General features: G+C 42.7%; 1 protein-coding gene across 32 annotated transcripts in view; it reads left to right on the top strand.

Annotated features, from left to right (window-relative positions):
* Nucleotides 1–538: 538 nt before the first annotated feature.
* SNX19 (sorting nexin 19) overlaps nucleotides 539–26,294 on the top strand; it is a 99,855-nt gene continuing 74,099 nt past the window's right edge. For 12 of the 32 annotated variants that reach the window (XR_013522823.1, XR_013522822.1, XR_001914332.4 and 9 more), the window contains exons 1-8: nucleotides 539–2,772; nucleotides 4,811–5,117; nucleotides 5,888–5,988; nucleotides 6,120–6,239; nucleotides 8,164–8,294; nucleotides 9,546–9,642; nucleotides 10,121–10,301; nucleotides 12,191–12,320. Coding sequence is in view for 18 of the 32 variants with exons in the window: in XM_054241741.2 (XP_054097716.2) it covers nucleotides 1,096–2,772; nucleotides 4,811–5,117; nucleotides 5,888–5,988; nucleotides 6,120–6,239; nucleotides 8,164–8,294; nucleotides 9,546–9,642; nucleotides 10,121–10,301; nucleotides 12,191–12,320 (2,744 nt within the window). In the remaining 14 variants the exon portion in view is untranslated. Of the gene's footprint in view, nucleotides 2,773–4,810; nucleotides 5,118–5,887; nucleotides 5,989–6,119; nucleotides 6,240–6,857; nucleotides 8,016–8,163; nucleotides 8,295–9,545; nucleotides 9,643–10,120; nucleotides 10,302–12,190; nucleotides 12,321–21,195; nucleotides 22,075–22,170; nucleotides 22,335–26,007; nucleotides 26,121–26,294 lie in introns of those variants that run through there. The other 20 variants (XR_013522824.1, XR_004731106.3, XM_078339209.1 and 17 more) reach the window with 9 other exon arrangements.

The raw sequence follows: 26,294 nt of genomic DNA, 5'->3' as shown, positions 1-26,294 counted from the left end.
TTGATTGTTTCCGTAAAGCCACCAGCAAATTTGATTTTGTGGTACAGTATGTAAAATTTAAAACATAAATCTATCTCCGTATTGTTTTATGCCTTATATTTTGCAATTCCTGACAACAAATGAGGTAGGCTGTGTACCGGCTCCAGGGGAAAAGGGGTGAATGTTAAGACATATCAGGCCAATGAAACTACGCCTCCATGGGATTGAAATAAACCGGATTATTGACAGTGTGCCTAAGCAGTAAGAAACAGGCTCCATTTAATAACCAGAGCTGGGATGCGTTTTAAGGCATCTGGAAGTACAGGTCTTTGCGGTGATTATCGCAGGCTGCTCTGTTTCCCAGCACTTCGGGAAGCGGCGCCCGCCCTTGGCGAGCACGCGCCCTATGAGCGCTCAGGCTAAGGCTCAGGCTCGGAGCCTACCTAGCGCAGGTGCAGTCAGGGCGGCTCCTCGCCAGCAGAGGGCGCCGGGCAGCACCACTCCTCGGGGCGCGCGCGGCCGTCCTCCCAGCATGCCTCGCTCCCGTCAACCTCGACCCGGAAGCTGTTGCCGGCGGCCGGCCGGCAGGCAGCCTTAATACCGGGTGGGTTGCGGAGCGTTGTCGCCCAGGTTTGCGGCGGCGGCGGCGGCGGCGGCGGCGGCGGGCCGAGGCCAGCGGAGAGGACCCCGATGAGCCCATTTCAGGTCGGGGCTGAGTGTGGGCACGCGGTTCCCGGTGGCATGTGACCCAGTCCCGGCCGGCCGCCGCCCTCTGCGTGTGTAAGTGTTTGTTGGCCCCAGGGTCCTGCACCACCCGCCCCCAGCCCGCGAAGAGGATTTCCGCATGGGGCAGTATGAAGGCCGCAAAGTTTTCCTCCAAAGCCACACCTCGGCTGGAAGGGGCGAGTTCCAGGGCTCTGTTAGTGGTAGACATGGGTAGACACGGAGCTGCCGCTGTCGCTTTGCAGTGCGTGTAGGACTTCGAGGGCTCGGAGCCCCGGTTCCCTGAGCAGCACCCAGATCGCCCCGTATCTGAGACACAGTTCATGCCCCCCTTCCAAACTCTGAAGTAAAATCTTGGCTGTCATCTTGGGAAGCCACCTTGTTTGTTCAACCATGAAGACAGAAATAGTGCCACCGTTCCAGGAGACTCCAGCTGGAACCAGCTGCCACCTCAGTAACCTCTTGAGTAGCCGGAAGCTGATGGCTGTGGGGGTCTTGCTTGGCTGGCTCCTGGTCTTACATCTTCTGGTCAATGTGTGGCTGCTGTGCCTTCTGTCTGCATTGCTAGTGGTACTGGGAGGATGGCTGGGCTCCAGCGCCACTGGAGCAGCTTCAGGTCGACTGCACCTGGAACGATTCATTCCAGTGGCCACCTGTCCTCCATGCCCCGAGGCAGAAAGGCAGTTGGAACAGGAGATCAACCGCACCATCCAGATGGTTATTCGAGATTTTGTGTTATCATGGTACCGTTCCGTGAGCCAGGAGCCAGCCTTTGAGGAGGAAATGGAGGCAGCTATGAAAGGGTTGGTCCAGGAGCTTCGGAGGAGGATGAGCATGATGGACACTCATGCTCTTGCCCAGAGTGTTCTGACTCTCTGCGGTTGTCACCTGCAGAGCTACATTCAGGCAAAGGAGGCCACTGCAGGGAAGAATGGTCCAGTTGAGCCTTCCCTCCTCTGGGAGGCTTACTGCCAGGCTACTACCCCACATCCTGCTGTGCACAGCCCCAGTGCTGAAGTCACCTATACACGTGGCGTTGTCAATTTGTTGCTTCAAGGTCTGGTGCCCAAGCCCCACTTGGAGACCCGTACCGGACGCCATGTAGTGGTCGAACTCATCACGTGTAATGTAATCTTACCACTGATCAGTAGGCTGTCAGATCCTGACTGGATTCACCTTGTACTTGTGGGTATCTTTTCCAAGGCCAGAGATCCAGCACTCTGCTCGGTCAGCACCCCCGAACAGCCTTCAGTGCCCACCTCTTTGCCACTGATTGCTGAGGTAGAACAGCTTCCAGAAGGGAGAGCCTCTTCTCCAGTAGCAGCCCCAGTGTTGCTAAGTTACACTGAGCCAGAGGGTCCTGCAGGCCCCTCCCCAGAAGTTGAAGAAGGTCATGAAGCTGTAGAGGGAGATTTGGGTGGAATGTCTGAAGAAAGAAAAGTAGGAAACAACTCATCTCATTTCCTACAGCCTAATATTCGAGGCCCCCTGTTCTTATGTGAAGACTCAGAGCTGGAGTCTCCGCTGTCTGAACTGGGCAAAGAAACCATCATGCTTATGACTCCAGGCAACTTTCTCTCTGACAGGATTCAGGATGCCCTGTGTGCTCTAGAGGGTTCACGGGCTCTGGAACCCAAAGATGGCGAGGGGTCTGAAGGAGCAGAGTCTGAGGAGGGTCCAGTGACAGAAACAGAGACAGGCCTGCGAGTCTCCACACCAAACTCCTGCCCAGAGATCCAGATTGACACAGCAGACAAAGAGATAGAACAAGGAGATGTTACCACCTCTGTTACAGCTTTGCTGGAGGGGCCAGAAAAGACCTGCCTCTCACGGCCCTCATGCTTAGAGAAGGACCTCACCAGTGACATGGGCTCCCTTGATCCCAGTCTGCCACCAATTCTGCTTTCCTCCTCTCCACCTGGTCCTCTCAGCTCAGCCACCTTCAGCTTTGAGCCCTTAAGCAGTCCAGATGGCCCAGTTGTCATCCAGAACCTTCGTATCACTGGCACTATTACAGCCCGAGAGCACAGTGGCACCGGATTCCACCCATACACACTCTATACTGTGAAGGTAACAGGATTAAAGCTGTGGGTGCTCATCTGGGCTAGGAGTGGGTTTGGAAAGCAGTCAGTGAAGCAAATATTCTTGGGGAAGGGATGCTCTTAGTTTGAAGTGTTTCTTTCCATAGGTATCTATCTCTGAATGGTCTGAAGCTAATATGTAAGGCAGAGTAGCATTTATTCTGTACTCACACAATCCTGGAACCTCAGGGCTGCTAGAATGCTGAGGGTTATATTTTCAGTGGTTCCCAAACTTGGCTATACCTCAGAATCACCTGAGCTGCTCTTTATATGTACAGATTCTGACAGACTGATGTCTTCCATCCGAGAATTTCTAAGGAGGATTCAACATGACATTTTCAAGTCAGAAGGGAAGTAATTAGGAATGTATATGTGTGAACACACACACTCACACACACGTTCCTTAAGGCAAGTTGTAGAAGTGCAGATGTCTGGTCATAAAATAACTGAGAATAGCCTTCAAGGACTGGTGTCACTTTGTTAACATTTTGCCGGCCTTTTTGTTCAAATTCTGGGTGTCGCTAGACCATGCACCTTTCTCACATTTAAGTGTGGGTTCTAGTTATTTCATCTTTTTTTAATGACTATTCCAACACTGATATTAAACAGCAGGGTTTTTTTCTCCTCATTAGCAGAAAAATTAAGTTGATGGATAGAATTTTTAAGTTCACAGTCTTTCTCCCATTATTTATTCTTTTTTGTTGCTGCTAGATTTTGGCATCTGCTGCTACATTAATATTGATAGTTCAATATTCAATAGAAAGGGTAAAGTAAAAAATGAGAACAAAATTATATAGCCAATTATGAGTAGTTTGAAATTGGGTTTAGATTTTTATATGGACATAGAACTGATTTTAAGTTGTATATTAATATTATACTTTCTGATGGTAAATAATTTTCAGTTTATATGATGGAAGGAACCCTAACAGTATTGAAAATTGGCCCTCAAGGAGCAACATATTCCGCAGAAACTTTCATCGTTCCCAAATGCTCCCTCCCTTTGTTCTTAGTTTCTTACACTTACTTTATGGCCATTGAGAACCCCACCCTGAATTCCACCTGTCTCTTACCTGGTATTTCCTCCTCAGTACTGTTCTGAGGGACTACTTTGCTCACATCAGCTCATAATGAACACCCTATCTGTCTCCAAAACATTGTAAAGCACCAGCCACAAGTCCCACCAACAAGGAGGTAGTATTTTCCATCCCTTGCCCACAGTATACCTCAATGAAAAACCTGTTCCTAATGCGAAGGTGCACGTATATACTTCTCCCACAGCATTTCATTGTGTCTTAACTACTCTGTCAAAAAGTGTGCCCCCTCAGTGAGCTGCAGTTTCCCTGCTATCCATGGTGTTCACTCTTTGGGGAACATGAGGTATAAGTCATCTTTTCCGCATACCAGCCCTCTGAGCTTATGAAGACAGTGGACTTTGACTCCTTATAGCATCTCCATTTTTCATGTGACTTCTAATGATACAGATGATAGGGACTTAGGGAAAAAATTCAGTTTAGCTCTAAGAATAACAGTTAGGAAAATTAGTCTGCCTGACACAAATACCCTTTAGTTTATTCCAGATAAACAAATGATTTTTGTCTGCTGTTTGGATTATTTGTTCTTCCTTTAACTAATATAAATAATCATGGGGAGCATAATGGCAAAATGGTTTTCCCCTTATAATGTTTATCCTATAATTTAGAGGTGATATAGGAAGTATCATTTTTATGGATATTATGCCTTCTATTCAAATATGGCTTTGAAAAATAGTTACGTGGCCATTTTGTGAGTAAATAAAGTATCTGGGAGAGGGAGCTTTCAGATGAAAGTGTTAGTATGGAGCAGTGGAACTCGTTTCTGACTTTTTGAGCAGTTAAATATAGGAGGTTCTGGAACAGAATAGGAGCATCTCCCTCCCTTTGTTCTAAGTTTCTTACTCTTACTATATGGCCATTGAACAATTAGTAAAACGAGAATAGAAGATTGTTGAAACCCGGCTGATTCAGTCAATCACTTTGTTCATTGGACAGTACGAGACAGCCCTTGACGGTGAAAACAGCAGCAGCCTGCAGCAGCTGGCCTACCACACTGTGAATCGCCGCTATCGGGAGTTCTTGAATCTGCAGACCCGTCTGGAGGAGAAACCAGATCTACGCAAGTTCATCAAAAGTCATGAATTTTCCCTGCTTGCTTCCCATGTCGAGCCACCTGACTGGCCTGTTGGTTTATGGGAGGGTTCAGGGAGGAGAATGCAGTTTCAAGGTTCTCTGCTCCCTGGGTTTGCTTCAGGAGTTTTGAGGTTTAGTGCTGGACAGCAGCGATCACATTCTTTCAAAGGTAGTCCTTTACTGCCTAATGCTTTGTTCTGCAGCCCCAGCTAGTTTAAGATTAAAAAAGAAGTGTTCACATTTCCACCTGTGCCTGTTAGTGTGAGGAGTTAAATTAACTTTTTCAGATTCATAGATTGGTGGTTCTTAATATAAAATATTACCCGGAAGTTGTTGCCACCTTCTTTCATTTAACAACCAGATCTTTTGTGTGCTGTTTGACAACTCTCAGGCACGGGGAATTTTTTTTTTTTAATGTAATAAAGTTTTACTCTAAGAATGAGCTAGTAACTGGTTACTTCGTTTTTTAAAAATGGTGATGATTGCCAAAATAAACAGTTTAATAAGTTTGGGCATAAATTATACATTTTCTTTCTTAATAGCTAACACTGAGCCAACCTTGAAAATACGTGCCAGGTTCTCTTCTAAGCACTTTACACGTTAGCTCTTTTGATGCCCCCTCAGCCTATGAGATAGGTACTACCGTTATCCTCATCTAATAGAAGAGAAACAAAGTCAGAAAGATAACACAAATTGCCGAAGATCATTGTTAAAGTAGGGAGTTGAGCCCAGATTTAAACTTGGGTCACTGGACTTCAGAGCCCTCACTTGTAACCACTGGCGTGTTTTATGGATCATATGGATTATATGTATATTTGGAAGTCCTGAAATTTTTTTAATCCAAGGAAATATATTCAATAGTTCTGTTTTTTTATATACATGTTATATGTAATAGCTCTCTGAATGTTAAATGAGTGAATATTTTGGGGTTTTTTGCAGATGTGAAGGGTCCTAAAAAGCTCTTTCCAGATCTTCCATTTGGAAACATGGACAGTGACAGAGTAGAAGCCCGCAAGAGCCTCCTAGAATCATTCCTAAAGGTCAGCATTCTCTTTTGGCCTTGTGCTCATTTTAACTGGGGTGTCTAACTCCAGAACACCAAAGCCAAGGTGGAGAGATCTGGGGACTGGAATCTCTCTTTAAAATTTTTTTGTGTGTTTTACCTTTGCAGCAACTCTGTGCCATTCCGGAGATCGCTAACAGTGAGGAGGTGCAGGAGTTCCTTGCTCTGAACACAGATGCTCGCATTGCCTTTGTCAAGAAACCGTTTATGGTCTCTAGAATAGACAAGGTACCAGCAGGGCCACTGTGGTCAGCTTTAGTTTCAATCTATAAATGTGAAGGATCCATCGGAATGGAGGCAGTGCTTGAAAAATAAGAGTGATAGGGTGTGGGAAGGGGCAGCACAGAGGCGTGAATAGAACATGGTCTCATATTGTCAAGACCAGTTGCCAAATATTGGTTGAATTATCAGCTTGCTGAATCACAGGGAACAGCTGCTGGGAAACAGTACCCCAACACTGTTAAGTGTACATGTATCTCCTGGGGGTATTACATTGTTATGCTGTTGGAGGCATGTGAAGATAGATCTGTGTCTTCACAGATAGCTGGCAGGAAGGGTGGTCTTTTGGAGGATAAAGATCATTTTCAGTGTTGGGTCACCCAGGAAGAGAGCCCTCAGACAGGATACTAAGCTGGATTTAGAGTGGTATCATGGTTCTCCGTTACAGTATGGAGAGACTTGTACCTTCTTCAAGAGGTTGTCTCAGCACCTGTGGAGATGGTGGAAGAAAGACATTTGTGTAATATGTTGGCGCTTGTAAGCAGTGATTACCAACTGATATGAGCATCTCTGGGGCAGAAGTCTGAGGCTTATGTTTATCAAAAGTGGCGTGTGTTTTATAGGGCTGGAAAACACTGACTCGTTGGTGGAAAAGGAGCCTCCCTCTTCTCCTCTCGGCTTGGAGCAACAAATAAAATGGAATTTCATATAGTAGGTGTTAGGGGATATCCACTGCTGTGGAAAAAACTGCAAACTAAAAAGGGATCAACTGGGTAAATGCCCAGAGTTCCATGAAGATATCATTCATCCATTTCTGCATCTACTTACTCGATGCCTGTTTTGAGCCAGGCCCTCTACTAGTTGCTGTCCATACAACAGTGAATGAGACAATGAGGGCCTCCCTACCCTCACAGGCCACAGTTCTGTGATCCTGGAGAACAAGCTGTATTTTCTAAGCTGCATTATCTAAATTCATGCATCCTCAGTGTTCTTCCCCTAGTTTGTTCTCCCCCAGTCTTCACTGTAGTCTGTTGGCCACTCACTTCAGCCTTGACTTGGCTATGCCAGCTTACTCCTTATGGAGGAATACTGCAAGAATTGGTTAAAGAAGGCATGGTGCTGCTCTGAGCCAGCAGTGTTAATTAGCAAGAAGCACCAAAGGAAAAGTAAATGTTTCATTCTGTTACTTTGAAGGTTTAAGGTTTTGTTTGCACAGTGTCCTTTTCAGGAAATACCTGTATGTCATTTTCCTATTCTTACTCTTAATCTTCAATGAGGATTGTTTTATTTGGTCTTTTTGAGTAGAGAAGTTTATATCAACTCCAAATACCTTGGTTTTGACCTGAGTGATTTTTGTTATTCTTTCTGTACCTAAAGAAGAGAAATTGTTTGAATTGATTAGAAAAAGTGATTGTTTGCTCTGTGTAAGTTACTCTAACCATGTTAATATTACCTGTGCCCCTAAACTGTATTTTATATTTTTGATCATCTTCTTCACTTTTCCTTTCTCTTTATAGTCCTACCTATGTACCTATGTACTTCCACTAATGCACATCTTGATGAAGGTATTATCAATTTGGAAACTTTTTTATATAAAAAGAAAATTGAAAAATATATCACCAGCCCATAGAACTCTTAGGTTTTTATATATCTCACTATTCATTTTGGCTTCTTTTCCCACGGCATTGTTTGTTTTACTCCTCAAGGAAAAAGACATTTATGGTCGTGGAGAAAAGGAAGATAGTTGTCACTAAGTCATTAGCTGATATTCAACCTTCCTACTGGGTAAGGCTTTGCTAGACAGCCTGGCCCCTCTCCTTGTACTGTTGCGTAAACTGCTTGGGGGGCGGGGGGGTCAGGTGACTGCTCATTTGGCGATTTCCATCTGTGGATGTGGATGGCCTTACTGACCCTGTACCTCTGACTCCTGCAGATGGTGGTGAGTGCCATTGTGGACACCTTGAAGACAGCGTTTCCTCGCTCTGAACCACAGAGTCCCACAGAGGAGCTGAGTGAGGCCGAGACAGAAAGCAAGTCCCAGACAGAAGGCAAGAAGACTAGCAAGTGAGAAGCCCTCAGTCACCCAGGGACCTTTCCCCAGTTCTCAGATTGATCCCAATCCTCAGCCAAAGCTCACCCTATTCTCAAGCCTTAGAAGAGAGGAGATGGGTCAGGCATACCAGTTTTTAGGCAAGGCTAGACCCCAGACTCCTCAGTGCCCCACCCAGAGGAGCCTGCAGTGCTGCAGAAACAGCATTGCTGAATGTTTGGGTTTGCCATGGGACCCCTGGGCTCAACTGACCAGGGATGTTTGACTCTAGCATATGGATACTCTCTTTTCTCTTTTCCTGGGAAATAGAGATGTTTCTTTCCTAGTAAGAATTAAGTCTTATAACTGATCTCTGTTTGCCATCATTTCTAGAAATCTTGGCTCAGAAGTTGCATATATTAGCAATAAACAGGAAAGGGATAGAATGGAAACCTGCAGGGCCTATTTTAGTAACTGGTTGACTACCGTTACTCTCCCCTGCACTAGGGCTCAGCTGTTCCCTGGCAGCATTCAAAGCCAACATGTGGTCAGCAAAGGCATCACATGTACCCTTAATGGAAATTTCATATATCTGGGTCCTTATAAAGAAAGAGCATCTGTGTGTGCGTGCATGCGCATGCGTGTGTGTGTATGTGTGTGTGTTGTGTGTCTTACTCTCTGTCTCTGTGATTACATTTCATGGGCCAGCAATAACAGACTCACAGCACCTAACCTTTTCTTAACGGGGCCCTTATTTTGAAGGATGACCATGATACGTGTGCTTATGAGTCTCTGTCCCTTGAAACACTGATGTTATCACTTGCATCTCCATCTCTGGTTTAATTTGGAATGCAAGGGGAATTAATGGATGTCCAAAAAGAATACACCATGAATAGCAACAATAAAAATTTGGTCTATGCCACCCATCTGTTTCATCTTCAGCACATTTTTAATGAGTTCCTAGTATGTGCTAGCTAATCTTCTATTCTGTGGGAATATAACCACGATATAGACTGATGTCAGTTTTACTTGGCAGAAGCCATTTCACAAGTGCATTGTAGATACAGCTTAGTATGTGAGTTGCCCTATCTATTAAGAATCACTAGAATATACATTTTTTGGGGGATTGTAGGGCCAAGTCTTTCCTGGCAGCTCTGACCACAGTAAGTTCCCCAGAATAAGTATGGATATTCTTGTTGTGCTGTGTTATCAGTACTTACCAGACCTTTTTGTGGGGCTCAAGACCATGAATTACATTCTGTTTCTGTTCTTTGTTTCTGTACCAGGTCCAGGCTGAGGTTCTCATCCAGTAAAATTTCTCCAGCACTAAGTGTGACTGAAGCACAAGACAAGATTCTCTATTGTCTCCAGGAAGGCAATGTGGTAAGAACCAAAACCCAGAGAATGTGAGGCAGAAAGAGCTGAGATGTTGGTCCGGCAGCTATAGGCAGTTGAGTTATTCTCTAAAGCCAGAATGTCTGGCTAAATGACTTAATTAACATTTGGATCTCTAACTTTAATGCTGAAAGTATTTTCTCTGATTGGTTTGGAATTCCTACCAGTTCTGGGTTGACAGGTTGGCTTCTCAACCACAGTGGGTTTGGGATAATGGATGACAAGATCAGAAAGAAGACTAGTTCCTGGAAAAAATGAATGACCCCAAAATGTATTCGGAATAGTCCTAGGACAGCCCTGTTTTACTTGCAACTTAGGTTAAAATCTTTCCTAGAGTAGTCATAGCATCAGTTGGGTTCTGTACCTAAGGTACTTATTCACGGGAGAGGCACAGAAACCTAGAGGGCCACATTTGCTCCCCTACTATCAGTATTCCATATGTGATATGCCACTGGCTATTTCTTAGGAGTCCGAGACCCTCTCCATGTCTGGGATGGAATCTTTTATTGAAAAACAGACAAAGTTACTGGAAATGCAGCCAACAGAAGCCCCAGAAAAAGATCCAGAACAACTTCCCAAAGGACATGTGGACAGTTGCTTGTCAGATGCAGCTGTGCCAGCCCAAGACCCCAGCAACAGCGATCCGGGTGAGTGGCAAGGTCTCTGCTCCCATGGAGAAGGGAGGCAGGCAGCATCCACTTGGGGCTTGGGATAGTTGGAGTTGGTAACTTTAATTTCTGTTCTGTCCGGCTGAGCATGCCATGTGTTGAACTCCAGTGCTGGAGGTGCTATGTTTGGGCACAGAGATGAGTAGGACACAGTTGCCAGAGCAGAGCCAAGCAGTGGAGCAGGGCACAAACGGAGTTCTAATCCAGCAGGACGAGATCATGCTGATAATATCGACAGCTCATTGAATTTATTTTTGGCATGCTGTGGCATATCAGACTCTTGCATTTCTTTAGAAACTTTGTTTCCTTAGTGTCCAGGTTTCCTGGTTTTCTTCATGCCTTTCTTGCAGCTTCTTAGTCCACTCTGTTGGCTCCGTGAACCACCTGTCAGAGCTTGATTTTCAGCTCTCTGTTCTTATTCTACACACTCTTCCAGGGTGACCCTAGCTGTGCTGTTGGCTTCAGCTCTAATGCATGTGTGGTGATGCCTTAAATATTGAATATCATTCTAGGCAAAGTCCACCCTGTAAATGTTGAACACTGTATCTCTAGAGGGAGGATTTAGGCCTGAAACTTTCTATCTCTGAGAGACTCAAAATGCTCATATAATTAAAAAAAAAAAAAATCTACCATTTTTTTAAGAGGACTAACTTGGTGGTACCTTGTTTGCTTTCTTATTTTTCACTGCTATAACTAATTGTGACCACATGGTGGCAGCTCCAGGCAAATGCTAAACCTGACAGAATCACACAGTTGAGGACTAAGGCTCAGGATGATGCTGTCTCCCAAAGACTGCAATATCCCATCTTTGAGGAGATGATTAGAAAGCAAACAACATATCAGTTCCCAATGCCTCCTTGCAATACAAACAGAAAATAAAATGTTTATTAGATGGCATTAAAAGGGAAGTGTGACTCCGTTGTAATAGACCTGTCCAAATCAGAAGTCATTCATGTTCAAGGAGAGCTTGGGCAAGCTGACCCAGAGAATACCCATTGGTCCTATACTAACAGAGTCATTGTTGATATTACTTATTATGTTAATCACAGCAGTAGCACCCGTTATCTCAGATCCACTCTGTAACATTACGTACTTGGAGGCAAATCAGAAGTGACATTAGAAGCCCAGCACAGTTTAAACAGCACATGCTTCCTTCCATAAAATACGTTTGTTCAGGAAACCTTAGTTTAGCATGGGTATAAGCTCATTTGTGGCCCTTCTAGTCTTTGAAGCAGGAAAGAATTTAGTAATGGTTATGGCATTTTACCAGAGGTGTGTTCTTCCTAGAACCACATGTTATTTCAAAATCAGACTGGAGCCTCCTGAATCCTAACCCCACAGTTCTGTGTAACGGAGGTTTTTCAGGAAAGTGAAGGCCAAATTTTTTTCCACTTCTGCCCATGGCATTTCCATAATGTTTTGTGGGGGCGAGTGGAATGCAAGGTTGGAAAGAGAGGAGGCCTTGCCAGTTACACTTAGTCACTGGTTGCGACCTCTTATTTGGAGCAGAAAGTATTCAGCATCCTGGGGAAATACAGAAGAAATAGAAACTAAGTAGTCAAAATAATTATTTATATATATATATATAATTTATTTATATATATATATAAAATCTTCTAAGATCATGGAAACATTTATTAGGTGACAGTATCAGGAACATAAATAAAAATTGCAAAGAAATGCTGAGCCTATCACTGAACCTGCTAGATATGAGTTAAACATCTCTTCATTTGAGTATAGAGGGATTGCAAAAATACCAGATGATTGGCATGAAGGTAGAGAGACACAGGTGTCACCCAGTACATTGAAAGATGCTCCTCAAGTATAGGTCTCTTCTGAGTTATTCTTGATGCTGTTTTGTTCCTTAGGAACAGAGACAGAGTTAGCTGACACAGCCCTGGATTTGCTTCTCTTGCTACTAACAGAACAGTGGAAATGGCTGTGTACCGAAAACATGCAGAAGTTTCTTCGTCTTATCTTTGGGACCCTAGTTCAAAGGTAAGATTGCTGAATTCTCCCTCACATCAGAATCTCAAATTGCTGAGGAGGTGAATGCAGTGCTGAATTCTGCCCTAGAAAGAGTAAATGTAGTGTCCAGGGAATCTGCAGCCATAAGAGAATATAAATTCTTTGTTACAGGGGTTATAGGGATGAAAAATGCCTTGAGATTATCAGAAAGCTTTTATTGACTACCTTGTTGTAGACAATTTGAAAGTATCTGTTTCTGTAAGACTTCTGGCATAATGCACTGAAATGCAGACACTGCCTGTGATCCTAAAATGCTTAGCTGAGCTCTTCCTCCTCTCCATTCTCCACCCAGTTATATCCTCCAGCCACACTGCACCTTTCACTTGGGTATGGTGGACATTTGTCTCAGCTGACATTATGTCATCACTGTGATGATAAACAATGTGCAGGAAAAGGAGAAAACAGATCAGTACTCTTAAAATAAAGATTGTTTTCTCTGACAGGGACATAAATATTCATAGCTGAGGAACTTACTGGCACAGGATGGTAAAGAATAGAGGGAAATTTGGATTTGCAAGTTGGCTTTTCTAATCCAGGCTTTGTAATCCTCACACCATTTGATCTCCTGAAAGATCTGTACACAGGTGGAGTTTTTAGCTGCTGACTTTCTAACTGTGGAACTGATGTAAGCTTTGCTAACCTGAAGCAGGCCAGAAACACTCTCTCTGAGCCAGGCAGACACATGTAGTGCTTGGGTTTTGGCTGCTCTTGTTTTGAACTCCCTCTTATGAGACATGCTGGCACATCCCAAAGTAAGAAGAAGCCAGATGCTGACCTTGTCTTAGCATGTGGCCCATGCTAACAGGTGGCTCAAAAAATACAGTCTTTTAAAAAATAATTATGTATCTATTCATTACCAAGTAGAAAAGTTATTAACAACAAGCAATTAAATCTCCCTTTTCTAAGTTACATAGGATCAAGGAGGTATAATAAACTCGAATCACAAAGAGACCAAGTGAAGGAAGATGATGCACATCTATATTTGCTAAGTGCTATCTATGCCAGCACCCAATCTCCATTTACGTGTATTTTTTTATTGTGATCAAGTGAGGTAGGTAGCCCCATTTTACAGAATAAGAAAATAGAGCTTGGCAAAGTCAACTAACATGCCCAAGTTCATCATTAGTAGCACACTTAGAATTTTAAGCCAGATTTGTACAACTTCAAAGCCAACGTGCTTCTTCATGTATCTTGTAGCCTTAAGACTGATCTCCAAGTGAATCCTACATATAAAATGCTGACTGGTCTTTGTACCTTTAGGCTTTTCTCCTTGTTCCTCCTACTCAATATTCAGTTCTGCCACTAGAGTGCTTTTGTCTGAAAAGCAAATCTGAACATATATTCTTCACTTAAAATCTTTCAGTGGCCTCCTATTGCCTACAAAAGTGGTTTTTCCAGTATGTGTCCTAGAGTTCTAGGGTACCGCAGAAGTGCTTCTGAAGCCAACTTAGAAGCTAAGGAAAAACTGAGTGGACCATGACCCAACCGAAGAGGTTCCACTTAGATCAGTTTAATGTACTGGGGATCTAGGTAAGGCTTTGTTTGAAAAAGGGCTCCATTCTGTTTAAAATATACATTGATTTCTTTATATTAAAAAATTTCTTACCTGGCATGATCTAGTCTCAATCTTATTTTCTATTTTCCTCCATGTAAAGTAGCCATCATTGCCTGAATATTCTGTGGTCTTTTACTCCCAGGCCTTTGCTCATCTTCCTGTATCTGCTTTCAAATGGTCCTTCTCTACTTACTCTTCTGTACTCCTTCCCTGTGTCCCTAACCTTCCCTCTTCTTGTCTGCTTGGCCTACTGCCAAACAGTTTTCATATACTGGGCATAACATGTCATTTATCCTATGAAACCTTCTATAGCATCTACTCTCTTTCCCCCAGAATTAAGGAGTCCTCTAACTGTCAAAGTTTTAATAATAATACTTACCACAGTGTGTTATATAAATGATCTGCTTTCCCTAAACTAGTGGTTGTCAACCAAGGCACACTTTGTCCCCCAGGTGACATTTGGCATTATCTGGAGATATTTTTGGTTATCACAACTGGGAATGGGATATGGGATGCCTACTGGCATCTAGTGGGTGCAGGCCAGGGATGCTGCTAAACATCCTGTAGCTACACAGGACAGTCCCCATGCCAAACATGAATTACCCTCCCAAAATACCAGTATTACCAAGCTTGAGAAACTCTGTGTAGACTATGAGTTCTTTAAGGACCAAAACTAGCTTTGTGTCCCCAGCAGTTTATACAGGGCTTGGACATAGTAGCTACTCATTAAATATTTACTAAAGAAATAAACATTTCCCTTCCCAGTACCTTTACACTTGAAAGTATAGTCTCTTCAGTTTTATTCTGTCACCTCTGGATGTCACTAATTAGGCCTTCATTTTCCTTCTTCTTTTGGGCTTCCCTTTGCTGATCTTCTAAGTGGTTTTAAAAAAAATATGAGAAGATCCAAAAACTAGCTAGTCTGTGATCATTAATGACCTCTTCCCCTTGAAGTCATTTACATGACAAGTTGGCTTCAGAACACAAGAAATTATTCAGTATGAGCATAAAAGTATAGACGAGTTAGGATAAATTCAAAAAAGATTGAGATCCTTATATAAAAGGGGTAGGAAAAAGTTTACCTGAAGTTTGAATAACTCTGAATATTCAAGGGTTTGGGCTAGACCAGATAAAGGAAGACATGTTCTGAGAGTTAGAGAATGATCGCAGAAGGGGTATTTCATGCATTCAAGGTCCTGGGAGAGCTAAGACAGAAAAGTTAAATGCAAAGGAAGCAAGCTCCTGGTGTATGGTAGACATGGCGAAGACAGGGGTCATTTTAGAGGTCAGAGCAGAGGCTGTGAGATTTCTTTATCATTTATTTTTCGCATATGGAGCATAAAATGTCAAAATGTGAAATATCAATGAGATGGGATCTTGTTCTGTCGCCCAGGCTGGAGTGTAGAGGTGCTGCAGTCATGGCTCCCTGTAATCTCCTGGGCTCAAGCCATCCTCCCACCTCAGCCTCCCAGGTAGCTAGGACTGCAGGCTTAGCTAATTTTTTTAATTTTTTGATTAAGTTGGGGTCTCGCTGTGTTGCCCAGGCATTTTCCTCACCTTTCCATTCCTATCCCTGACGTTCCCTGACTACACCCAACTCCAGTTGGCTGGGTAAAGTCTGGTGAATGAAGACTTAGCAAACCCCAATATAGCTCATGCCATGAGGGGCTCACAATTGAATTTCCTTTGACGTTCTATTCTTTTCACATTCTGAGTTTTTGTTGTTTTTTTGTTTTGTTTTGTTCTATTTTGTGAAAAGGCATCACTATTATGATGGGAAAAGTGAGAAAATTCTGAAAATGTTTGGTGAATTTGAATGAAGCCACTGTGAATATTGTGTGAGAATAGAATTTTGTGGCTAGTTACTTTTGAAAAACTTGTAACTGTGGTCTTTAATCTTTGTTCATCCTTCATATTTCCAGGTGAATGTTTCATACATGTTCAGTTATCTCATATCCCTTCCTGTCAGCAAGTTCTTACTTATATCTAATCCAACTTTACCCGTAGCATATTTTGTTTTGTATTAAAACTACATCTGGTTTAGCAGTCTTCTCAGTGCAAACTTCCACAGACTAGAATCAAATGAAGAATCTCATACTTCTCTGTTTAAGGCCATTCATGTATCCCTACCAGTCATTTTTCCCATCTTTTTAATGACATTTTTGGCCTTTTTCTCAAGTACCTTAAAGCTGGTTTCAGTGTTCCTGAAGCCTCCTTACAATAGGAAGCTAGAAGTCGTGGTATCTAAATAAAGAACCAGTTCTTCCTCCAGAGGTTCCAGAGATCTGGCACCTGTGGCCCATGGTCTCATACCTGCAAGCCCCCTGTGCATGAGAGATATGGAACTTATTTTAGCATTCAGAGTGTAAACATTGATAATCTCCTCAGCGTGAGCATATTTACTGCCCAGCAAATGTTTATTGAGCGTTTACTTAGTGCAAATACCGTACTGAACACTACCATGCACATGCTGTTAAAAAGCCTGAATTATTTTTGCAACAAGCTAATATCATTTAATTCCTCCAAAAGTCCTGTGAAAGCGGTATTATGACCCTCATTTTAAAGATGAGGAAACTAAGGCTTACAAAGAATGTGGGTTATCTAATCAAAATCATAGAGTTAATAAATATCACAAGCCGAAGTTGAACCCAGGTTTTTCTGATTTATAGTTGTGTTGATTGTCTAAATTTCAGGATCAGATCTTTGCCCTGTAATTCAGCTGGATAAAAACCAACCCCAAAATCTTTGTCTCCAAGTACTGGAGATAATCAAGCAATTTGTAGAATCTAAACTTCATCTTCGTATCTACACACTTGTGTCTAACATAAGGGCACTGCTGTAATCTAGAGGTGGCCCATGTTACTGTCCCCGTGACAGTTGCAGTTTTTTATGTTAAAAAGTGATTTGTGCATTGTTACACACTTCAGCTTTATTTGCTATGCTGGAAACTTGACATCTCCAGAGCTGCAGCACCTCTCCACTGTCCCCGCTGCGTCTCCCGCAAGAGGCGTGATGTGAGGTCCTGCTGTCTCCCATCCCCACGACTGCTGCCTAGGAGGCTACATGTTTGCCCTCCCTGAAAACACAGGTAGCTGAGCCATATGCATTTGCAGGGTCCTTGGGTTCTCTTCCTTTAAGTTCTGTGCTTAAAAGAGCCGGGTAGTTTAGTGTTGGTGCTAAAGCTGGTACTGCCACTTCTCTAGTTGTCTGGAACACACTGCAGTTTGAGCATGAGGGATGCTGTAGTCACCAGATTTGTGTGCATCTCTTCCTTAAAATGTCCTCATTTTCTAACCTCCAGTATTATTATCTCCAAGCAGCAAGTTTATTTCTTCTGCTTCCAAATTTGTATACCCTCCTTGCACCTTTAAAAGACCTAAATGCATTACCTCCTTAGACACTACAGACTTCTGTCAAATTATAAACACACTCTATCCTGCAAAGGAAAAAACAAAAAAACGGAGTAAGTTCGACCTCATAACCTCTCCTTCTGAGCCAAAGTTGGAAGAGCTCTGATCTGAGCCAGGCTTATAAATCTCCCTTGATTGTTGATGATGTGGAAAGAAGTGGGGAGGGGAGCTGAAGAGAAGTTAGATGCCCAAAAAAGGCATTGTTAAGTCAAAGGGAAGTCTTGCATGCATGTGCACTTAACCTCATGTGTCAGCTTCTGTGCTGGGAACATCCAATTATGTAACAAGAAGCACTCCTTATTTGGAATGAGAGACCAAGGGAGGGGAAGGGGAGAGCAGATAGCAGTCTGAGCCAAGGAGCGAATCCGGCTTGTGCAAACTCTGCTCATGTCCGAAAACAGAAGAAACTTGAAAATATCTCTGCGTACATCAGAATCAGTTTTAGCAAATTGGGCAAGTACTCGGAACTAGACCGGGTTGGAGGGAAAGAGGAGACATACACTGTGCTCCATTGATAGTAGGAGGTTTGGGGCAGGAAGATCCAGCCAAGGTAAGGGGTAGGATTGGTATGGATCTCTGATGGAGAATGAAGGAATGAGAAGAAGCTGGACCAGCGCCCAGCCTGGACACTCAGAGCAATGCCACAACAAAAATAGGAACCAGGCCAGCAACAGAATACGTGAATGCCACGTCTGCAGCACTGCCCTCCCCATGCCCCCGATGATGGCATCAGACCTGTGTGAAAAGGGCAGCAGACACATTCCTGGCATCTGTGTCAGGATTTCTCAGTTAAAGCGGGGCGGGGGGGAGAGAGAGAATGTGTGTGTGTGTGTGTGTGTGTGTGTGTGTGTGTGTGTGTGTGTGTGTATGAGAGAGAGAGAGTGTGTGTGTGTGTGTGTGTGTGTGTGTGTGTGTACGTATGAGTGTTAGGGGTATGTAGGAATGGAATGGCTTGGCAGAAAGCAGGGGGGGAAAGTTTCTGGCAGAGAAGAGTATAAAGCATGTAAAGTTAGGAAGCATACAGAGAGGAAGAAGAAAAGAAAGGATGTACAGTTTAAGGAGTCCAACAAGCAGGGGACCCAGGAGAAAATTGACGGCAAGTTCCGGACCTTACACCAGACCTTGGAATCATTTTCTTAGAAAAGATGTCTCCCTGTAAACCATCTCCTAGGAAAGGTCAGGAGAGTAGTGGCAGAGTCTGGGGGCACTGGAGAATGCTGTGCTGCAAGGCATGATGTTCATCTCCCCTCAGGACAGTTGGAAAAGGTTGACCATGAACCCTCTTGCTTCCACTATTCTCTTAGAACATCCCAGAATCAAAAGTGCTGAGTGGAACTCTACTTCAAGGGCCTGCTTCTTGGTGGGCATGTCTAAATAGCAGGTAGATAAGAGGTCTTTGTGACATTGGTTATTTCTTAAGAGAATCTCCAGGTCTGCCACCAGAAGGACACAAATAATTGCAGTGGGAAAGGAACCGATATTTATTGTTAATGATACCAAGGAAGCAGCTATGTACTCTTTGTATTAATGATCAATTCTGTGAGACAGACACATATTTCTACGTTTTATAAGTGACAAAAATTATTTTCAGATAAAATAGCATTCCACAATCATGAAAGTACTAACAACCACACCTTAAGATTCCACTTGAGTCATCCTGGCCTCAGAGGTCATACATTTCCCACTGCCCTGCACTGCCTCCCCTCCGTGAAAGCTTTCCTGCAAAGCAATGGCCGCTAGAATTGGGTTCACCTGAAAATTCCCTTGCCTTATTCCCATCTAGCCTCTTGTTTTCCATCTGGCTGGTCTTAGGGACACATGCGTCTAATGGTAGCATATAAATTATTTTAAAGCACTTCTGAACCAAGGATTGTCTCTTAGGTATCTCTATTTACATCCTCTTCACAATCAGGAAAACGTTATCAAAGTTAAGACTCGAGAGTTTCTCAGGAAGCATAGATTACAGTTTTTTCCTTTGCTATGTAACTTTTTCTTCCAGTTCAGCTCTGGTGCCTGGCTGTGTCTTATACCCAATCTCTTCCTATGCACAGCCTCTCTAGAAATATGCTTTGCAAGACCCCCAGATGCAAAATTAACTCAAGTCTATGTCTTCAGAATTCTCCATGATTTTCTGGCTCTCTATTCATTGATGTGGGATGTTTTTAAGAGTTGCTGAAATTAATTTTTCTCATTGATGGCTTTACTCAGATTGTATTGTGGCTCCTTGGGAAGGAGTGCTGCTTGTCTCATGCCTCTTGCATTAGGCCATGCCAAAGGGAAGGTCTTGACTGCTGTAGACTAGGCCAGGATGGGCCCTAGCAGTTTCCCGTCATGTGAGTATTCTACCTGTCATATTTCTTGGGTGTCACTTATTTTACACTCATCTTAGGATGGGTGTAGACATCATGCTTTTCCTGTCACGTGGTGACAGTCTCTCCTGGAATATGTCTTTGATTGTAGCAGGTGAGTGGTAGCTGACAGCCATGTGCCTTTGCATTGTGTTTGCATTTCTGTGTGTGTGCTCTTGAAGTCTGATATACTCAAGTAGAGGTGCAGAACTGCTCGTTGTAAAAGTTAACAAAGAAACCAGAATATCCTGAGGTATTTAAATCTCAGCCTTTTTTTTTCAAGTTAGGTTGTTGGTGTCTCTTGCCCATCTGTGACTGCAAACAGGAACCTAAGCGCTTGACATTTTGATAACAGCTTTAAATTGTATGTCAGCCTCCTGAGGGCAGGGACTATGTCTTATTAACCATTATACTTTCAGCACCCAGCTCCATAATACATAGAAAGCACTTAATAAATTTGTGTCAAATAAATGAACGTAAAAGATCACACGTCATTCTACTGGAGTTAGTCCCTCTGCTTAACACTAGTAAGAATCTTAGGGGTTCCTTAGTACTGCAGGGGACCAGCTGCAAAATGAAAACTGAATCTTTCATTGTCTTCACACAAGGCGTACCCAGGTCTTCAATTAATTGGGGTATTCTGATTCCCAGAACCATGGTAGGCCCTAAGCAAAGAGGTTTTTAGGGGGCCCTTCACGGCATCTCCCATTCTAATGGCTCTCTCCAAAGGGTGCAATGCCCACTCCAACCTGGGCCTCCCAGCGTGAAGCCCTACAGAGCCTACCCTCTCTGGAAGCATCTCCTGGTGGTATGCTTTCTCCACCTCTTTCCTTCTACATGGAAAGCCAGAGCATGGGCTTTGAAGTCAGATCTGAATTCAAATCTTGCTTTAAGGCTATCTATGTGACTTAGAACAATCCACTTAACTTCCTTGCCCGTTACTCTCCAAATGGGAATCATAGCCTAGCTTATGAAGTTTTGGGGGGATAAGAGATAATTTACAGGTAAATGTTAGGGAGGCTTTATAGAGGAAAATATAACAAAGCTAGATCTTGTTAAGATAGTTGTCATTTAGACTAAATAACATTCTAGGCACTAAAACGTTTTAAAACAGGAGAAGGGGCATTATTTATACTTTCAAATAAAAAGTAATTTGGAATACTTTTAGCCAGCTGCTTTCTGGATGTGTATTGCTTTTGTTTCAAATAGGTGACAGAAAGCCTACCAAACTCTTGCTGCATGGCATGGGTACAGAAATTCTCCATATGGGCACCAGGTGGCACTGCAGGTTAAACAATACCATCACTGTCCTTTGAGGAAGACCTGTTGATTTTGCAGTTTTAGGTTCCCCTGCCCTAGTGTTGATACAGTAATATTGAAGCCATTTCCTGGCTTGCTCCAAGATTTAGAGACCACTTATCTATCTAATCCTTAGTGCCAGTGACTTTTAGATAAGCCCTGTGTCTTTCATCTTTCACCCTTCTTCCTTCTGCTCTAATGCATCTTCAACATATGCTTTCTTCTCGGCGCAGTGCGGATGACACGAAGTTGCCCCTTTGAATGGATCTCACCTGTTAAAAATTCAGCACTGGAGCTGATTCATTCAGAATAGAGTGAGCAGAACAGAGTCTGTGGTGATGAGACCAGCTGGACATCTGAATTGAAAGAATTTTGTCAATATTCTCTATAAATTAGTTGGACCTAAATTCAGGGTCTTTTGTGATCACCAAATCCTACACATTATATAGTCACTACGGTGGAGCTTGTCAGTGCTGAATAACCCTGATGTTAGGAATCTTGTCAACCTGTTATATAATCAAGAATGTTTCCTATTACTTTCAGCCGTGGATGGAGACTGTTTCGCTCTCTCCCATTAACTTGGTTTTGGAGAAGCAACCATATGTTAATGCTCACTTTTGATTTTTTTTTTTTTTTTTTTTTTGAGATGGAGTTTCGCTCTTGTTACTCAGGCTGGAGTGCAATGGCGCAATCTTGGCTAATCGCAACCTCCGCCCCCTGGGTTCAGGCAATTCTCCTGCCTCAGCCTCCAGAGTAGCTGGGATTACAGGCATACGCCACCATGCCCAGCTAATTTTTTGTAATTTTAGTAGAGACGGGGTTTCACCATGTTGACCAGGATGGTCTTGATCTGTTGACCTCGTGATCCACCCGCCTCGGCCTCCCAAAGTGCTGGGATTACAGGCTTGAGCCACCGCGCTCAGCCTTACTTTTGATCTTTACCTCTGTCCTGGCTGGCTTCTCCAAGTGCCCTTTGGAGAAGTAGAGCTATTTGTTACTGGAGCAGGGAGAGAGTTGGGTGACTTGGTGGGGAATCTACTTTAGCTGTACTATGATGCTGGCCTGGAAAGATCTTCCTGGGAGGAAGGCTGTGGTGCAAATGCTGCATCAAGGTAAGTTCCTTAACACCCACCTCCTGTCTCCCCCAGGGTTCCTTTGTGTTGTTTTTCGACTTTTATTTATTATTCCTCTGTGTTTTCTACCCACAGTCAGTGCTCCCAAAGTTCCTATTCTGTGGAGATTCTGGAGTTTCCACTGCGGTGTCCCTATATCCTTCATATCAGGATAGATGGACTTCTACTGGGAAATGTTTTACAATTCAGCCTATAGAGAGGAAATTGGAAATGCTTTTGGGTCGCTCTTCTACACCAAGGTGATGGTGCTAATGATCGGCATTTTTCCTTCTCTACACCCCTCTCAGTATGTTTTCTCTTTGTTCATCTTGGGCATCTGCTTCTCATATGTATTCTTTATTCTCTTCAAGGCTGGTGTTTTCCAGCTTCCTCTAGCCATTTTCACAGCATAATTTGAAGTCCTGCCATGTCTGCTGATTTAAATAAATCCCTGATAATTTTCTTCCAAATCATGGCTGAGTACACTCTAAATCTGTTATCTGTAATATTTGTAGAAATTTGGAGGTCAGCCCCTCCTGCAAGCACATAATTACTTATCACTTCTGCCTCCTCCAACTCTTCCCTTCCCATCCTCCTTTCCTGTGGTGGGGGTTCTATGTACAGAGCAGAGCATGGAGATCTCCCTGTGAGGTCAAGTCCCCATGAACAATAGGGGCTTTGGTTGTCAAGACGACCACTAAATTACTGCCTTCTCCCCTCTTTTGTGTCTTGCCTTTCTTCCTGGTGCTTCAGCACTAAGGGTTTTGCTCCCTCTTTCTGCCCTTTCCCCTCCACAGACTCAATTTTCTTCTGAATGGGTGGCCATTTTAATTACCTTCCCCCTCCTCACCCCACCTCTCTGCCCTTGCCCTTGCTGCTGAGAAAGGCAGGGTCAGGATAACTACCTGGGGACTGAGAATGAGCCAGCCATGCTGTTCACACGGGGACAAGGAAAGAAGAGACAGAGACATTTTAGATCCTGTAGTCTCTGCAGTGAAAGTTTTATTGTTTAGTATATAGAGGTCTGGTTTTAGGGAGGATTCAGAAATAGAGTTTTCGTATTACTTCAAACCCCCTGGGGCCTCTCCCCAATTTTCTTAACCACTCAGTACCAAATGCTTTACTGGCTCAGTATTTACTTCTCTGAGCCTGCCAAGAGAGTAAGCTTTACAGTGAGAAAACTGAGGCATGAAATGGAAAGCTTCCCTGAATCCTGCCATCATTAGTTCTCTGGACCTGGTCGAATTTTTAAAGAGGGTCTGAAGGAGTCTTTGTCTCTTTTACATGTGTAAACACATAACACTTTTAGAAATACTTTCTATTTTTCGTATTTCATCTTGCTGATAACTGTGAAGAAGGCAAGGCAAGAATTAGCCCATTTTATAATGAAGGAAGCCAGAGCTCAGCGAGTTTGTTCAACTTTTATGTGGGTAAGCCAGGCTCAAACCTGTCTATAGCTTTTTAGTGTTATTTTTAAAGTCTATCAGTACTGATTTTTTCAGAACTGGATTATAGTATATCAGTAGAAACATAGTATAGGACCAAAACAAGTTGACTTGAAAGTCTTCAGAGGCACACTAGACTTGTGTGCAAAAAACTTGCACACAAAGGTTGGTTAGGCACAGTGGCTCCTGCCTGTAATCCCAGCACTTTGGGAGGCCAAGACAGGTGGATCATTTGAGGTCAGGAGTTCGAGACCAGCCTGGCCAACATGGTGAAACCCTGTCTCTACTAAAAATACAGAAAAATTAGCCAGACATGATGGCGCATGCCCTTAGTCTCAGCAACTTGGGAGGTTGAGGCAGGAGAATCACTTGAACCCGGGAGGCGGAGGTTTCAGTGAGCTGAGATGCCACTACTGCATTCCAGCCTGAGTGACAGAGCAACACTCTGTCTCAAAAAAAAAAAAAGAAAACTTAAAGATTGAAATTCTAAACATGTCACAATACTCAAATGTAGAAGAAATTTTTAGAGATTTCCCTTTGCAATCAGTCTTATTTATCCTAAGAATACAGAGTCCCCAGGTATCTTTTTCTCATTCTGCATTTGTTAGAAAGGTATCCAGACCTTTGCTTTTGGTCTTTCCTCCCCCATTCTGCTTCCTTCCTTCTTCTTTTCTTTTTACTAGTTTCAAATAATGGATGGAAATCAATTCAATCCTGCTCCATCCATCAGAGGCACTTCCCAAAATACAAGTCTGACTCATGGTCCTCATAACCCCCCTTTGTTTTTGTTTGACTTTCAATCTCCTCTATCCTCTGGGCCTATTTGCCAGGAAAACTGACCAAACGTAGGCTGCTGGCAGCTGTCTCTCTCCTCCAGGATTTATAATGTGAAATAAGAAGCATGGCTGACCCATTCCCTTGTCTTCCAGCTCTCTTCCCTTCTAGAGGAATGTGTAGCCAGATGTGAATGCCTATTTCATGGATTATTCTTAATTGTAGATCCGCTGACTTATTACCTAGCATACCCCTTACAACCTCAGCTCTGTCGCTGGTGTATGGGCCCACAGTTTTATTATTAGACTAAACAAAAGATTATTAGGAAAGTAAATCTGCAAGATGTAAATATAAACACATATGGAATGCCAAATACAAAGGATGCTTAAATCGTTCTGTCATTGTCTTCCTCCATAAGCATGAGTAATTAAGAGCTCAGTGTTTTTGCTGTTTTATATATTGGGATGTATGCTTTCTGCAGAGCCTGCTTTGAACTGTGTGCCATGCTTTAAGACTAGTGTTGGTCCCATATACAGCATGAATTTCCTTATTAACCAATATTTATTGATTGCCTTCTCTGTGGTAGGCACTATGGTAGGTGATCAAAAAAAGACCCAAAACCCCTACCATAGAGAGTTTAATATCCAGTTGGAGGAGCAAACTTATAAATATGAGTTGTAGTATAAAATCAGTGCTTTGAAAAGAACTCTATATGTGATTCAGAGAAGGGATGTATCAATTATGAGAGGTCCAGGGAAGGCTTATAGGAGTTGACATCAGAGATGAGATTTAAAGAATGAAGGGAGTTGCCAGGAGACAGTGAGACAGAGACAGCATTCGAGGCAGAGCAGTAAAATAATATCATGCATTTGTGGTACTCAAAGAATTTGAGTATAATTGATTAGGAATATATGATATGCAAGAATAAGGCTGATGATAACACTGAAGAGTTTAATGGGAGTCTGTTCATTCAGAGTCCTGTGAGTCATTCCAAGAACAAAACATTTGTCACTCATTTGATAGGAAACAATTTGCAAAACATAAACAGATGATGACATAAGCAAATTTGCAATTGAGAAAAATCATTTAAATAGTGCTATGGAGGATTAATTAATTGAAGGGGCCAAAGTTAGAACCAGGAAGACAAATTAGGAAGGGGTGTCATTGATAGAGATAAAAGGTGATGAGGAGGCATTCAGATAAGATCATTGCAATAGAGATGGTAAAGGGGTAATAGATTCATGAGATACTGAGGAGGTAGGATCATCTATATTTAGTGACTGTTTACATGATTACATGGTATTGGATTAAGGATGAGAAAAAGAGAAATCAAGAATGACTCACACATAATTTTCAACTTGCAGATTGAGAAGCGTAACTAAAAGGATGGGGTAATATCTTTCTGAACAGCATATTGAATTGTGGTTAAAATTCTGTTGCTTACTAAATTAATAAGATTATTATCTGCTCTTATTTTTATAAAAATAAATGACACTTGAAGAAGCCAATACTGTATCTCTAATAATTTTGAGATATTTTTAAACAGAAAACTTAAGGCCTAGATCATATTTTCAACTTTTCTATCTGTAAGTTTCTTAGAAGAAAAAGGAAAGCATTAAATCATAGCTAACTATGTAGCTGGTACCAAGGCAAGGTTTTTGAATTTTCTGTGACATGATATATGATTATTCACATGGTGAACTTCTGACTACAGACAGAGTACAACTCAAAAATTGTAGAAAGAACGGCAGCAGACCATCAACCCAGTGAAGAGTAAGACGTTGACCAAAAAAATCAGATAAAGTTAAAACTGGATATCGTGAAAAACAGCTGCCACAGAAAGGAAAGCAGAAATGAAAAGTACTGGAATTCACAGGATCATGACAGAATGAGATAAAAACTGTTTTACATGCTGTAATAACAAATTAACTTAAATTTTTAACACCAGAAGGTATCACTGAAAGTTGCAACAGGATTGATTCATTTAGTAAAACCTGGATT

Source organism: Callithrix jacchus, chromosome 10 (genome assembly GCF_049354715.1).
Source record: "Callithrix jacchus isolate 240 chromosome 10, calJac240_pri, whole genome shotgun sequence".
NCBI classification, from domain to species: Eukaryota; Metazoa; Chordata; class Mammalia; order Primates; family Cebidae; genus Callithrix; species Callithrix jacchus.
Note: the sequence above shows the minus strand (reverse complement) of the source record. Positions and strands in the feature narration are given on the sequence as shown.